The 13,844-nt window shown below is 39.2% G+C and overlaps 2 protein-coding genes across 3 annotated transcripts; one reads left to right on the top strand and one right to left on the bottom strand.

The window, feature by feature from the left end:
* The first annotated feature begins 2,907 nt into the window (after positions 1 to 2,907).
* cdc20 (cell division cycle 20 homolog) lies at positions 2,908 to 6,781 on the top strand. 2 transcript variants are annotated; one of them, XM_011486617.3, is made up of 11 exons: positions 2,908 to 3,077; positions 3,448 to 3,637; positions 3,720 to 3,859; positions 3,929 to 4,025; positions 4,102 to 4,227; positions 4,315 to 4,511; positions 4,605 to 4,699; positions 4,797 to 5,034; positions 5,860 to 5,985; positions 6,067 to 6,184; positions 6,457 to 6,781. In XM_011486617.3, exons 1-11 carry the CDS (start codon positions 2,934 to 2,936, stop codon positions 6,633 to 6,635), a joined length of 1,650 nt encoding a protein of 549 aa, XP_011484919.1. In that variant the 5' UTR covers positions 2,908 to 2,933; the 3' UTR covers positions 6,636 to 6,781.
* A 538-nt stretch (positions 6,782 to 7,319) lies between these two features.
* elovl1a (ELOVL fatty acid elongase 1a) lies at positions 7,320 to 10,210 on the bottom strand. Its single transcript, XM_004079253.5, has 8 exons — positions 9,891 to 10,210; positions 9,284 to 9,375; positions 8,898 to 9,088; positions 8,738 to 8,818; positions 8,595 to 8,651; positions 8,407 to 8,512; positions 8,172 to 8,311; positions 7,320 to 8,063 (listed from the first exon to the last, which is right to left on the bottom strand). Exons 2-8 carry the CDS (start codon positions 9,342 to 9,344, stop codon positions 7,755 to 7,757), a joined length of 945 nt encoding a protein of 314 aa, XP_004079301.1. The 5' UTR covers positions 9,345 to 9,375; positions 9,891 to 10,210; the 3' UTR covers positions 7,320 to 7,754.
* Positions 10,211 to 13,844: the final 3,634 nt, after the last annotated feature.

Here is a 13,844-nt window from a genome sequence, read left to right as displayed (position 1 = left end):
AGCCAAATTTCTGTGTTATAACACAGAAGTGTTAAAGTCCCACTATCTCTCACACACCTAGGAGTGCGAAATTTGTTCTCCGCTTTTGATCCATCCCCTGGGGGAGCAGTGAGCTGCAGACACAGCTGCGCCCAGGAACCATTTGGTGGCTTAACCCCCCAATCCAACCCTTTAATGCTCCGTGTCAAGCAGGGAGGCATTGGGTCCCATTTTTTAAAGTCTTCGGTATGAAGGTCATGGTTTGAACCCACAACCTTCCAGTTACAGGGTAGACACTCTAACCACAAGGCCACTGAGCTGGTAAATGGACCCTGCCTAAAATAAAAATAAAAAAGCTTTATAACAAAATGAAAAGGCTGTTGTTGAATTGAAATCTACTTTATTGATCTGACAGAGGAGAAGTTCACGCACCATGGCTGCTCAAAAGAAGAAGAAAAAAGTAAAAATACAAATCCCAGAACACAAATAGTGTATTGTTGAGGGGACCACCCAGATATCTGAAACTATCAACGGTGACAATGTCAGTTCTCTGGGACGTTCACAGCTGGGTCATCGTTCTTAATCTTCAGTATCTGAATTCAATCACAATCTTTTTGTTCTTTCTTGCATTTAAGCACAGGTGATTACTCTCACAACAGTTCACACAGTTGTTGATAGTTGACGGGTTCTCCACATCATCTCCTTCAGACACACAGCTCACAATGGCTGAGTCGTCTGAGTACTTCTGGAGATGAAGGCAGACGTGAAGGCCACAGTGTAGGGTGACGAAGAACTGTGAGTAAACTGATCCCTGGGGGGCTCCAGTGCTACTAACTACCACCTCAGACAGTTTGTGAGGTAGTCTATGGACCAGTCCATATCCACTCCTGCTCCCTCCAGCTTCCCTCGCAGCAGTCCTGGCTGGATGGTGTTGAAACCCTGGAAAAGTAAAAAGAAAAAAAAAACTCTCACAGTGATCTAATAGTGCAAAGAAGTGGTCCAAAGGTGTTTGGAGTGACAGTCTTGATAACACTTCTATACACAAACATTCTATCTGATTTATCTGACTGTTAATGCTTCTGTCCCAAAGAATTTTGTTGGTGCATAGGGTTCAATTTCTCCATACTTTCACTAGATGGTGCATGTTAACCTTTCAGATTATTTCAAGATGCATTTTAACCTCTGGATGAGTTAAAGATCACTGAACATGCATTGTGTATTCTGATTATAACCTGTCACTGAAGCATCCTGGTTCCCATTAATTAAATAAAATGCAACCTGTCTGCTCACCTAGTTCAACATCTTTCTCATTGAGATGAGAATCGCAGCCCTAAAACTGGACACTTTAAACTTGTTTCCTTAATTACACACCCCTTTATTTGAAAAGAAAATGGGATAATCGCAAGAAATTTTTTGAGTTTGTCAGAGGGTGCTGTTTGTGTATTTGTAGATCAAAGGAAAGCCAATGTTAGGATGCAAGTAGAAGAGTTGTGTGAGAAAGTGTGGAGGGGCAAAGAAGTATGTTGGTGTTGTGGAGGACATATAAGTCAGTGGTGAAATGTGTTTTAGGTGTGGCAGGGGAGTTCAGGTGGAGGAGGGACTGCACCAGGGATGAGCTTTGAGCCCCTTCATCCTTGTTGTGATGATGGACAGACTGACAGATGGGGTTGGACAGGAAACTGTGGATCATAATGTTTGTAGATGGCAATGTGATCTGTAATGAGAAGGTGGAGGAACATCTAGAGAGGTGGAGGTCTGTACTGAAAAGGAGGAAGGTCAGCCACAGGACAACAGAGTATTTGGGGTGTGACTGTTGGAGCAGGGGTAGGCCTGCTGTCTTACAGGCTGTTACAACCCAAATGAAACATTGTCGGTGCAATAAAATTGGCGGACAATACTGGAGCTACCCAGCCGTACAGTTTTGAACCATATGCCAGCTCGGATGAGGAAAATGATGATATAAACCGTCTGTCTACAAGCTAATGTATCAGAATCGAGCAGAGCAGGGAGCTTGTGGCTTCCCGTAGTACCTTGTACGTCACAAGTACATTTTTTCCAACTGCATTTTTTTGTCTGCTTCTGATTCACAACAAGTTAAATAAAGAAATATTCATTAAAGTCATTTTAAGCCCAAATTTCATTATATGTATCTTCCATCATCAGAAAAATGTAACAATCGGGAATCAGGAATCTTTATGGTCATTTTATCACAGTGATAAAACGAAATTAGGGTCTCTGGTCCCGGGCCAGCCGTTTACAATGAGAATACAGGAATAAGTAAATATCAATATTATTATATTGAGTTTTGCACAGTGGAGAATTTATCACAAAATGTAACATTGGAGAATATATTATAGTATTGCGCAGTGGAAAGTAACCAAGAACCCGTTAAAAACACGAACAATGCTAATTTTCATCGGAGTGGGTCTTTAAGAAACAGATTTTTTTTCTTGCTCTGTCCAACAGCTGAAAAGATAAGAGGTGAAGGTCTTTTGGGTTGAACATATTTTAAAAAACATATTTGACCTAAAATGTTAAATAAAAACTTTCAAAACCAAAAAGTTGTTGCTTTGAACAACCGTTTTTACGTTATTTAGAAGTAAGCCCTTCTTCACACAAATGTTTTTTTAAATCTTTGAATTAAAAACAGACAGATATTGTGTGTGTGTGTGTGGGGGGGGGGGGGGGGTAGTCAAAAACAAACTAAAATAATTTATGGAAAGGGCTCCTGACCGCTTCACCTAATTTTTTCAATCTAAGAATGTATGAAGATATTTCGAAACGTATGAAAATCAACATTTAATCCAGTATTCATTTTATTTTGTTTATCCAAATTGCATTTACGTTATATTTATTGGCCAACAGGTGGCAACAGAAAAAAATCAAGGAGCATAATTTTGCCTTGGAGTTCCTTAAAGGAAGTGACGTTGACCAATGAATTTGAAGACGTTGCCATGGTGTTAACGGCTGCGCGTTCAGTCAACCAATCAAATTACAGCCTTGGGGATTTTAAACTGTGTCACCGCGCACCTGCGGAACTTCAATGTAGAGACGGAGACGAGTTGAATGTTTCGCTGAATTCTACTTGTTTCTTAAAGGTGAGGTTAGCCTGCAATTTTATACTTTTTAAATTCTTAACTAAGGTTATTGATTTCGGTAATTTATTTGTTCTTTGTTTTACGTCTCTGGACAGAGACGGACTTGTGTGTCAGTTAGCTAATCTTAATAATAAAAACAATTAAGAGCTTAGGATATCCGTACGACTGCTGGCTTACGTTCTTTTCTAAATGCAAAATGTAAATGTTTATGCTATTGGGGTACAGTGTTGCTGTTTTGCTAACACTGAAGCTCATATTGATTGGATTAGCATACCGCTTAACAAACACTTGAGTAATTCAATCAGTTTAAATCAAAGTATTTAAAATTCTACGTTTCGTGTTTCCCACGTCTGTGTGAAACGTGGATTAGATGGCGCAGTTTGGGTTTGAGAACGACATCCAGAGTATTTTGAAACTGGACATGCCCATCCTAAACGCTCCCATGGCGAGGTGGCAGAGGAAGGCCAGCTCTTCCAACACATCCAGCCTAAACGGTCTGTCGCCTGGAAAACCCACCAACGTGTCTCTGAGTTCTTCTAAAACACCGAGCAAAACACCAGGTTTGGCATTTAGATAAACTTAGTTGCAGGATATAAAAGCAGCTAGCATGTCGAATAACCTTTTTTGCATTTTATTTTGAAGGGAAAAGTAAGAAAACCCCCTCAAAGATTGGTGGGGATCGCTTCATTCCTACAAGAAACAGCAAACAAATGGATGTGGCAAACTTCCTGCTTACAAAGGAGAACGAACCATTGGATGCCAACACAGCAGGAAGCACATTGGTAAGTTATGAACCCCTCATGAACCCCTAAATCTAAATTTGTTTATTACAAGTTCTTCTGTGTTCATAGGAAAGCCAAAAAGCTTGGTCTGTATCACTTAATGGATACAATATTGAAGATGCAAAGATTCTGCACTTTGGAGGAAAGCCACTAAACGCACCTGAAGGTACCTTTAGTGTCACCCAAAGGTTCATTTTTTTTCCTGTGATCCTCCATTTCTAACTGCGTAATTCCCCCTTCAGGCTACCAAAACAATTTAAAAGTTCTCTACAGCCAAGGTTCAACACCTGCCTCAACGAAGAAGACAAGATACATCTCTTCAACTCCTGACAGAATATTGGATGCTCCAGATCTTCGAAATGACTTCTGTAAGAAGCCTCCTTCCAATAAATAACACCTGAAGATTTTAGATTTAGTTGTATGTAACATGGCTTCTTTTTGTTTCCCCTGTGTAGATTTAAACCTTCTTGACTGGGGCAGTCACAACATACTAGCGGTGGCTCTTCATAACAGCGTGTACCTGTGGGATGCCACTAAAGGTGACATAATTCTTCTTATGAGGATGGAGCGTGAGGAGGACTATATCTGTTCACTGTCCTGGACCAAGGATGGAAGTTACCTGGCTGTAGGTACCAGTGACTGCAAAGTCCAGGTATGTCTTTCAGATGTAAATTTACATCAAATATTTGTTCATATTGTCCCTCAGTATGATTCAATAACCCCCCCCCCCCCTCTCTCTTTTTAGTTGTGGGATGTTGAGAATCAGAAGCGCCTGCGCAGCATGTCTAGTCACACAGCAAGAGTTGGCAGTCTCAGTTGGAATGACCACATTCTTTCCAGGTACAGTACATGATTGTAAAAACCCATTCATTCCTGCTTCTACTCTTCAAACCATTGAATCAATATGTGCTTCTCTGAATTCTGTTGGAAACCCCAGTGGCTCCAGATCAGGACATATACATCACCATGATGTAAGGGTGGCAGACCATCACATCTTCACACTCACCACTCACACACAGGAGGTGTGTGGGCTTCAGTGGTCCCCTGATGGCAGATACCTAGCCAGTGGAGGAAATGACAATTTGGTGTGTGTGTGGCCACGCGTGCATGAGGGCAGTGCCGGCAACGACACCCAGTTTGTTAATTGCTGGAGTGAACATCAGGGAGCTGTGAAGGTGAGTCACTCTGCAGTGCTCAGACTGTGTTCTAAAGCTGGTCAGTTAAAAAAATAAATAAATAAATAAATCACCATTCACATGTAATTTTCTAAATACTCAGGGCCAGTACTGAACTCTTTTTCTTGGCTTTTCACAGACCTGGAGGACGATAGGGTCAGGATTAGGTTAATATGTAAAACTAACAGCATTTGGCCTTGTAAATAACAAATAAGGACCCACAATGACATCAGTGTAACAGAAAAATATCAGAAAGGTGTAATGTGGTCCTCTCTGTTTGTGGTATATTCCACATACCCTAACTTATTTATTTATTTTTTTTAAGAAAAAGGGGTCTGTACAACTGTACTAAATATTTAAATTATGCATAATTTGGTATTTAGCTTTTTTTTATTGTAGAGAAAATGGGGATCTGATTAGATATTTGCTTTTGGTAAACAATTGTAGCAATGGTTAAAGTTACATTTCCTAATTTTGGGCATCTGTCCTCCCTGTCTGTCTTCTTTGTCTAATTCTTTAAAGAATTGCGTCAGGTGTTGCAGAAGCAACTAAAACACGTGAGGTAGAGACCTGGGGGTCAGAAATAACCAGGGGAGCGGTTCTTTAGACATTCCAAGATGAAAGGAAATATTTGAAGAATTTTAGGTGTTTGCTTTTTCTCCTCTGTATAAAACAAACCAATCCCTACATTTTTATATATATATATAATCTCACAAACACAGGTTTTTTTTTTTTTTTCTTTCCTCTAAATACTTAGAACTTTACTCAATATTGCAATGCCAATGTAATTTAATTGTGGTTTATCAATGCTCTTTACACTTGTAGGCATTGGCCTGGTGTCCATGGCAGTCAAATATCCTTGCGTCAGGAGGGGGCACCAGTGATCGCCACATCCGCATTTGGAATGTCAATAGTGGCTCCTGCATCAGTTCACTAGACACACAGTCGCAGGTACGCGATATGCTTAAAAAATCCTATTCTGTTGTCCTTTGTGCATTTTTTGTTCTTTTTGTATAACTTTTCTTGTTACAGGTCTCATCGTTGGTGTTTGCACCCAACTACAAGGAGCTGGTGTCTGCACATGGATATGCCCACAACAATGTTGTCATCTGGAAATACCCATCTTTTTCCAAAGTGGCTGAGTTAAATGGCAAGTAGTAGTTTTGAATTTATTTGCAGAGTTCACATAAACATTCCAAAGTAAAGCTGCACATAATTCCTAGACTTTGTCTAGTCAATGCTCAAAAATGGTGGCCATAATGATAGTAGTTGCCTGTCCATTTCTTCTTCAATTATTAAAAAAAAAAAATGAAATTTTAGCAGGTTTCAGAGCAAATGTTTCACATACCCAAGCTGTGACTAGATGTTTGGGGCATTCTATAACCCAGCAACTAATCTGTTGATTCATTGTCTTTGGTTTAGGGCACGAGGACAGAGTTCTCAGTGTCATTCTAAGCCCTGACGGCTCCACCATCGCAAGTGTCGCTGGGGATGAAACTATTCGCCTATGGAAGAGCTTTGAATTGGATCCCGTTAAGAAGAAAGCAAAAGAGAAGTTGACCAAATCGACGAGCAGTGGGATGCATCAATCTATTCGATAGTTTTATTTTATTTTTATTTTTTTTTAAGTTTTTCTGAGGGGATTTGAAAATGACGAACTGACGGGTTTTCAAATAGGTTTTTCCAGTAAGTATTTGAATGACTTGCATTTTTGCATATTTTACTTCAATAAACTGATCTGAACATTTGTGGGTATACATAACTTTATTTTTGACAAAGTTGGCTTGTATGTTGCATTAACCCCCAGTCTCTGCAGGAGTGATGGTATTTTAAGTTTTAGAAAGTTTCTTCACAATTTCTGGTTTGGTTTAAGACATCCCTGGAAACGTTGCTCTTTAAAAAGACGTTTTTGGATTTACATTTATTTCATCTCTGAACAAATTTAAGTACCAGGTTTATTATGGAACTTGACAATGGATTTTTCCATAAAGTTTGGGGGTTGTATTCAAGCATTTCCACAAAACTGCTAAAGGAGATTCAACCAGGGGATTTCTAGACACTGCAGTCCACATTGACATTTAATAGAAGCTGTAGTCAATTTTTTTTTGAATTTTATTAACCTATTGCATTGAGTACAGACAACAGCAACACACAACTGCCTGGACTTTACAGCAGTGTGTGACATGCCAAAAATGACTTAATACTGTAATATACAGTATAACATTTCCATAATTCTCTAAACAGAAAATGGGGTGGGGTGTGCACACCATAACTGCTTTCAGGAACACCTTTACCTAAAACATTTTATTTCAAAAGATAAATAAAAGAAAATTAAATGACATTTACAATGAATGTTCTTTGCATGACTGTAGCTATTTACATGTGCTAGTCTTCAGTGGAAACCGTGCCATACTCCCATGCAACAAAGGCCATGCAAACCAAACAGTGCTGCAGGACAAGCATGAGCCAAAGAATACTATCAGTGACAACATGAGCACCAATTTTCAGTGTTCTACACAGTTAAGCATCTTACATTGTGTTGCAAGAAGAGATCAGTGGCAAAAAGTATGCCAATCATATCCCCCTATTGTGATTATTTCACAGAAGACTAGAGTTGCATACAAATTGAGGTAATTTCTGCCACAAGCTATGACTGATTAATTGCATATTCAAGGCGGAAACATAAAATAACTCATTGCCTCCTTGTAAAAAAGGCAAGGTTATATTTCCTTCACTTTCCCAATGATGCATCTACCATTGGGGTATTGGTGAGCGTTCCCATTCTGGCAGCGTTTCCCGTTGGCCACCACAGTCTGGGAGTCACTGACGGAGCCATTCTGCGTTGTCTTGTGCTCAACTATGGGAAGCCGGTTGCCCTTTATGTAGGCCTGCACCCAAAAGTTGGCAAAGAGGAAGAAGAAGAGGACTCCATAAATCCAGATAAGGTGGATCCACAGGGGAACCTGGTAGTCACAATTCTCCATGAAGTAGTACTGGCTGATGTGAATGGACACCAGAATGAACTGTATCTGCAAAAATGTAATGGAGACAAAAAAAACCTTTTAGAGTTAGCAGAGCTTTCAGTGATCAGACATATTTCATAACATTTCTTTGAATAAGTTAATAGTGAGTCTTACAAGTTGGATGGCAGTCATGTACTTCTTCCACCACAGGTACTTCTGAAAGCGAGGCCCTGCAGCAGAGAGTCCATAGTAGGTGTACATGATCACATGAACCACCGAGTTGACCATGGCATGGAAGGATCCCATTCCTCCAGCTTGGAAGAAAGAAAGGGGGGGAAAAAAAAGGGTCAGCTGAAACTTAATGCGTCAGCATTGAATATGTGTTTTTGATTGTGGGGAAAAGGCTCACCAGGGGTCAGGGTGACACCCCACCACCATGTCCAGGGCATGAAAGAGTGATGAAAGACATGAAGAAATGTGATCTGGCTTTGCTTCTTTCTCAGCACAAAAAACACCTACAATAAAAGAAGATGATGCGTTTTAATTATTCAAAATAAATGATTGAATGAGGAAAGTAGCTAAAATAGACGTTCTTACTGTGTCAAGAAGTTCAATGAACTTAGAAAAATAGAACAGCCAAGCAACTCGAATCATCTGTGGGGACAGTGAAAGGATGCCGTGTAAAATACAGGAATAATCCTTAAGTAATGATTCCTTTTCAAAAGTGTAGCTCTTCTTACCCTGAGAGCCTGTGGGCTGGTGGTGGGGTCAATGAGGTCGCATCTCCACGTGAAGGTGGTGGCCCATCCAGACATCAAAAACTGAGCATCAAATTTGAAGTAGATTTATTTCAAACAAAAAACACTTTAAAACGAGTTAGCAAATAGTCGTCTTCAGTACCTCATACACAATGTAGGCATTTAGTAAAACCATGCTGAGGTTGTAGATGATCATAGCTCTGTTGAGACCGAAAGGTTTGCGGTTTGCCATCAGGCGGGGTCCGACGTACACTGCCAAGGCGACGTAGGCCACCAGGATGGTGGACATTTGCACAGGGCTCTGCATTAGAGGGTAGTCCCTGACCCTGGAATCTGGAAAATGCACACATACACACACCCCCTCATTAGTGACTCAATGTGTGACACAATCACCAACATCTGGGCCGGTTTTTAAAGCAGCAATGTCCAACTTGTTGAGTAAACTGTGTTTTTCTGCCCAGAGTTACGTGATGCTTCAAAATTGAATAAACGGAGCACAGAGGCAAAGACATTGCTGAAGATACTCACCAATCCTTGACTGAAGATAGCCATGGAACTTTACAACGCTGGAGACTGCTTTGTGCAGCATGGTTGCAGCTTGTCTTTTATTTATTCAACCTCTGAAACACAATAAAAAAAAGAATTGTGTTTGATAAAGTAGATCAGAGCAAGGTTGGGCGGCAACAAAGCCACTTGTACACCTGCTGCCCCATTGACTGAACAAACAGGAGACAGCTGCAGAGCATAATCAAATGTCCATGAGTGACCCTGGCTGCCACAATCAAACATGGAAAATCTTTAAAAAGAAATTCCCACCCAGCCCAGGGCGTTTCTTCTGTATATATATATTTTTAAAAAAATGTTTTGGTAACTAGTCACCTTAAAAAAAAAAATCCCTGAACCTACTATTATATTCAAGTTAAGCTGACTAACTTGGCGAGTCAAACAGGTGAGTCAAAGGACTTGCGCCATACACCCAACCAAAAATAAGATACACAGATGTGAGCTGATGCTAACCTCATCTAAATGGAATTTATCTTAAACTACTCAAAGAGAGAACGACAAAACCCACTCCTCAAAAACTCAGTTTCAAACTTTCTCACAGGAAACACAAGTTCTTGAGATGATAACTCACTCTATGAATGAAAGTCCCAGGCTCCCCTGTTGAAGAGGAAAGCAGCTACACAGCCAGAACAGTCAGCCCTCTGTTTAGATGATCCAACGGATGAGGTGAGTCAGCAGGTACAGGCGAAACTCAACTGTCGGCAGTAGACTCCACTTGTCCTTCTCATGAAAGGGCAAACACGGGCGGCTGAAGCTCTGAGCCAGGAGAGCAAGCGTGTGAAAGTGACAGATCAGCTGTGGTAACTATGGGATCAGCCCCATTCAGCTCAATTTAAACCCCATGCCACTACTACAGCCCATGAAAGTTTCAGAACCACACCCTGTTTCAGTGCCAGGCTCCACCTTTCTGTGCTCTCTCAGCTTGCTTGTGATTGGACAGATTGATTAGTGGTCATGAAGGGGGTGGGACCAAAGAGATAGAAGTTAAGGCGCAATATTCCACAGGTCAGTGAATGGTCAGTAAATAAAAAATATAAATTTAAAGAAAAACATAGTATTTTAACCAAACATGGTTTAACATAAACAAAGCTTGGATTTGGTCAAAGTTATAAAACTTCTCTGGGGACTTCCACTGGTCATGATTTGGGTTAAAGGTTGAATCAGGTGTGATACATTCACCGCCAACTTGACATTTGGTCTTGCTCAACCTCTCCTGGGTTGTAGCTTCAAGGCTTGGTTCCCATCTCTCCAGCGGCTCTGGTTTTACCTGTTCCCCAAGCACGATGGGTGTGAGACTTGGATGGAGCTTTCCTGTGCAACGTGTGAGCTGGACAAAAGGACGGCTGGAATGGATGGCATCTGCGCACGAGACATGGCGGGGGTGTTACTATTTACATATTGTTGCATATGGGGAAATGTAAGTGAAGGACTAGATGCACCCAAAATGTGGCGTAGTACAATCTAGTATTTTGCCCAGAACAAAAACTTGATCTCCAACTTTTTGATGGCTAATTCAGCTGAAGCTGCACACGTGAGATTATGCAAAAATTTTCACTAAACTTGTTCATGTGTGAGAAAATGCCATGCCAGTTAATATTGACATGCATGTTGAGCAACCGGTGACACAAAAATGGTGGTCCTGTTGGGGCTATCAAGAATGTGCAGAAAAGCATCTTTAAAACAATGAGCTGTTCTTCAACCAGTAGGATGAGGACAACGGCGTTTCATTGAGAGATGGTAAAACATTTAAATTGAGCAGGGATGTTATAGCTTTGTCTCTAAATGCATGATTTTCTGTTTTTTTGTTTTTAAATCTCCTCCCAACACAAAAAAATCCCTGTTCTTTGTGCTCATGTGACAATTTAATATAGATTTGAGTCAGGGCTTTGTCTATCACCTGAATCCACTCACTGAAATTGGTGAAACCGTATAAAATGGAGCTCTCAGGTCAGTGGAGAATGGACAAAAATCTTCCATCCACGGCAGCAGCATCCTGCGATTGTGATGGCTTGATAACAGCAAGGGTAATTCAATGAACATATAGAACCTGAACATGTGTTTGTTTATGACATACCTGTTACTTAACAGAAGCTCACATGGCTTCCAAAAGCACTAAAATGTGTCGACTGTGTTACCCTGCAAAGCTCTGTGTTGCATAATACAGTGTAAGGTTGTGCAGTTCATTGTGTTTAAAATTGTGCAAAATCCAGGGTTCGATTTGATGCAAAAGTGCAGCTTTTAAGCTAAAACTAAAAATTTTTATGGAACCACTGCAAGTGAAATTCGGAAAGAAAGAGGAATGTTGACAGGAACTAATATATTACACTTTTTTGGCATCTGAATCAATTTAGGATTGGCTTCAAGTTGGCTTTTTCTTTACTGGTCTGCACAAATCTCCTTAAAATAAAAAAATAAAAATACAAAAACTAAAAATGATCATGTTTGTATGTTGTGAGTTTTTTTTATGAATGGAATATTCCATTTAGATTCCTTTTGTTCTTTGCAGCTAAAACAAATATCAAGCCAACATATTTCTTAAGTTATTTATACTTGTCAGACCGTCACACACACTTACCAACTAAGTTCTATTTTTAGGGTTCAGAGACAGAAGTCATTTATAATTTTTTGAACCCAACAGATTTTATAAAAGGAAATGTCAGTGAACCTCTTTAAACTAACTGTGTGCACAGCTTCAAGGAAACAAGAGGGTATGTCAAATGTTTAGTCAAAACAAGGAATTTTCCATTTTCTGTCCAACAAATTAATAATTTTATGACTTTTCAAAAACAAAAAATCTTACTGTCTTTAACTCTGCTGGCAAGTTCAAGGATGGAAGCGAAGGCAAAATATCACAAACCTGATAGTAAGTTAAGTAAGTGATCCCAACAAGTTCTTCTTTCTGATTTCCCAATACTACGATGGCATTTCTTAACATAAAAAGAAAAAAATATTCTTTGGAAAACATCCATGGTATTAAAACAAGCATGCCTGGTTTACCAGTCACTGTATGGCATCCAAACATGATGTCATTTTCTGAAAACTGTAATGACATTTCGGATCCAGTAAAGAGAATGTCACATGCTTCTATTATTATCATTATTTTTATTTGATTTTATCAATAGCTCCCTTGTTGCCCCACAAAGTAAGAACTCCTACATTTGGTCATTGGAGGAAGATGGTGTATTGCTGAAAAAAACAGAAAACTTTGGTTTGTGGTGCTTTTTTATTGTAGATTTAATATATAGATAACAATTCTCTAAAAGATCTACATCAGTGGAGAAAGTTAAAGCACAGAAACCAATGGTTCCAGTCAAATCTCCTTTATAAAATATGCTCTAGAAAAATACTAGCTTCTCAGTGCAAGGACTTTTCCTTGTCTCAGAGCTTCAACTTAATTTTAATGGAGGGTTTGTCTGCCTTGTTTTTTCTTTGTTTTTGTTTTTTTGCAAATCTTCTTGTCTCTGAACTCCCATCACCCTGAACTTCCCAACACTCCAGGTCAAGCTTGCTGTTATGAAAACACTATCGCTTCCTGGTACAGTGACTACCAGATTTTAGCAAATATCTCTCTGTTTTTTTGTGTTTTTCCGTCATATTTTGTTATTTTGTTTTGTCTGTTGATAAAAAATCACATAAATACCAGACATCTATCCTTGCATGGCTTTCTAAATTCAAATATATTTTGATCCCAATAATATTTAACTTGTTTGTGTCTTCACATTCTGTACTCACAAAAATTAAGACGTGTACATAACACAAACAAAGATAGCATTTCTTTGCAGAATTCTCACTCTAGTTTGTGTTTATTTATCTTTGTTTAAAATGCAGGAATTTCATATCTTGAAAAACAATCCTGCCCCACAGGTCAAAGAGACCTTTTTGACCTCACACACACAGTTGTTGGGTAACTGAACACCCCAACCAAAACCTTTAATTTTACATTTCCAAACACCATGTTAATTGTTTTATTTTGCTTAAAAAATTAACTTTATTGTGCAACAAACAAATACTGAGTTTTCTAAAAACAGATCAGGGGAAGAAAAATCTCTGAGAAACATGTTACATCCAAAATTTGATTAGAAGAATGAATCTGAAAAATGCATTTCTTATTATTTATCATGCATTGGTGATCATTTTTTTTAAAGAATAAAGGAGTTTAAAAGGGAATGTTTGGCAGGCTCGCTAGATCTTTCTGTAGAAAAGGGTGTCATAGACTATCAAGGAAGCTTAAGTCTAAATGAAAAGAACTATAGAATCAAGTTCATCAATGTGCAATAAAAAAACAGTTGAACTTAGTAAAATGAGTGTTTTTGGTTTAAAGTTGTTGTTTAAATTTCACACATACCTAATGTTGTGGAAAAGTTAAAACGCTATGGAAAATTTACCACTACAAGCAAAAAGTAAAAGGTTGTTTTTCTCATTTACACATTTGTCGATTTAAATATTAAAACATGCAAATCTGTGGAGGCAAGGCCTTCTTTCATCCAATGCTGTTCTTCAAAAAATAATTCAGGAATTCCCGCTG

Source organism: Oryzias latipes, chromosome 17, assembly GCF_053564925.1.
Source record: "Oryzias latipes strain Hd-rR chromosome 17, Olatipes_Hd-rR_3.1".
Lineage (NCBI taxonomy): Eukaryota > Metazoa > Chordata > Actinopteri > Beloniformes > Adrianichthyidae > Oryzias > Oryzias latipes.
This window is presented reverse-complemented; position numbering and strand designations above follow the sequence as displayed.

What these genes read in the sequence shown, in the direction of transcription:
- elovl1a (XM_004079253.5), bottom strand. Translation starts at nt 9,344, where the DNA reads ATGCTGCACAAAGCAGTCTCCAGCGTTGTAAAGTTCCATGGCTATCTT. An exon ending in CTATCTTCAGTCAAGGATTG is followed by an intron (nt 9,089 to 9,283) that starts GTGAGTATCTTC and finishes TGCATTTTCCAG; the next exon opens with ATTCCAGGGTCAGGGACTAC. An exon ending in CCAGCCCACAGGCTCTCAGG is followed by an intron (nt 8,652 to 8,737) that starts GTAAGAAGAGCT and finishes CTGTCCCCACAG; the next exon opens with ATGATTCGAGTTGCTTGGCT.
- cdc20 (XM_011486617.3), top strand. Translation starts at nt 2,934, where the DNA reads ATGGTGTTAACGGCTGCGCGTTCAGTCAACCAATCAAATTACAGCCTT. An exon ending in ACACAGCAGGAAGCACATTG is followed by an intron (nt 3,860 to 3,928) that starts GTAAGTTATGAA and finishes CTGTGTTCATAG; the next exon opens with GAAAGCCAAAAAGCTTGGTC. An exon ending in CAAAGTGGCTGAGTTAAATG is followed by an intron (nt 6,185 to 6,456) that starts GCAAGTAGTAGT and finishes TCTTTGGTTTAG; the next exon opens with GGCACGAGGACAGAGTTCTC.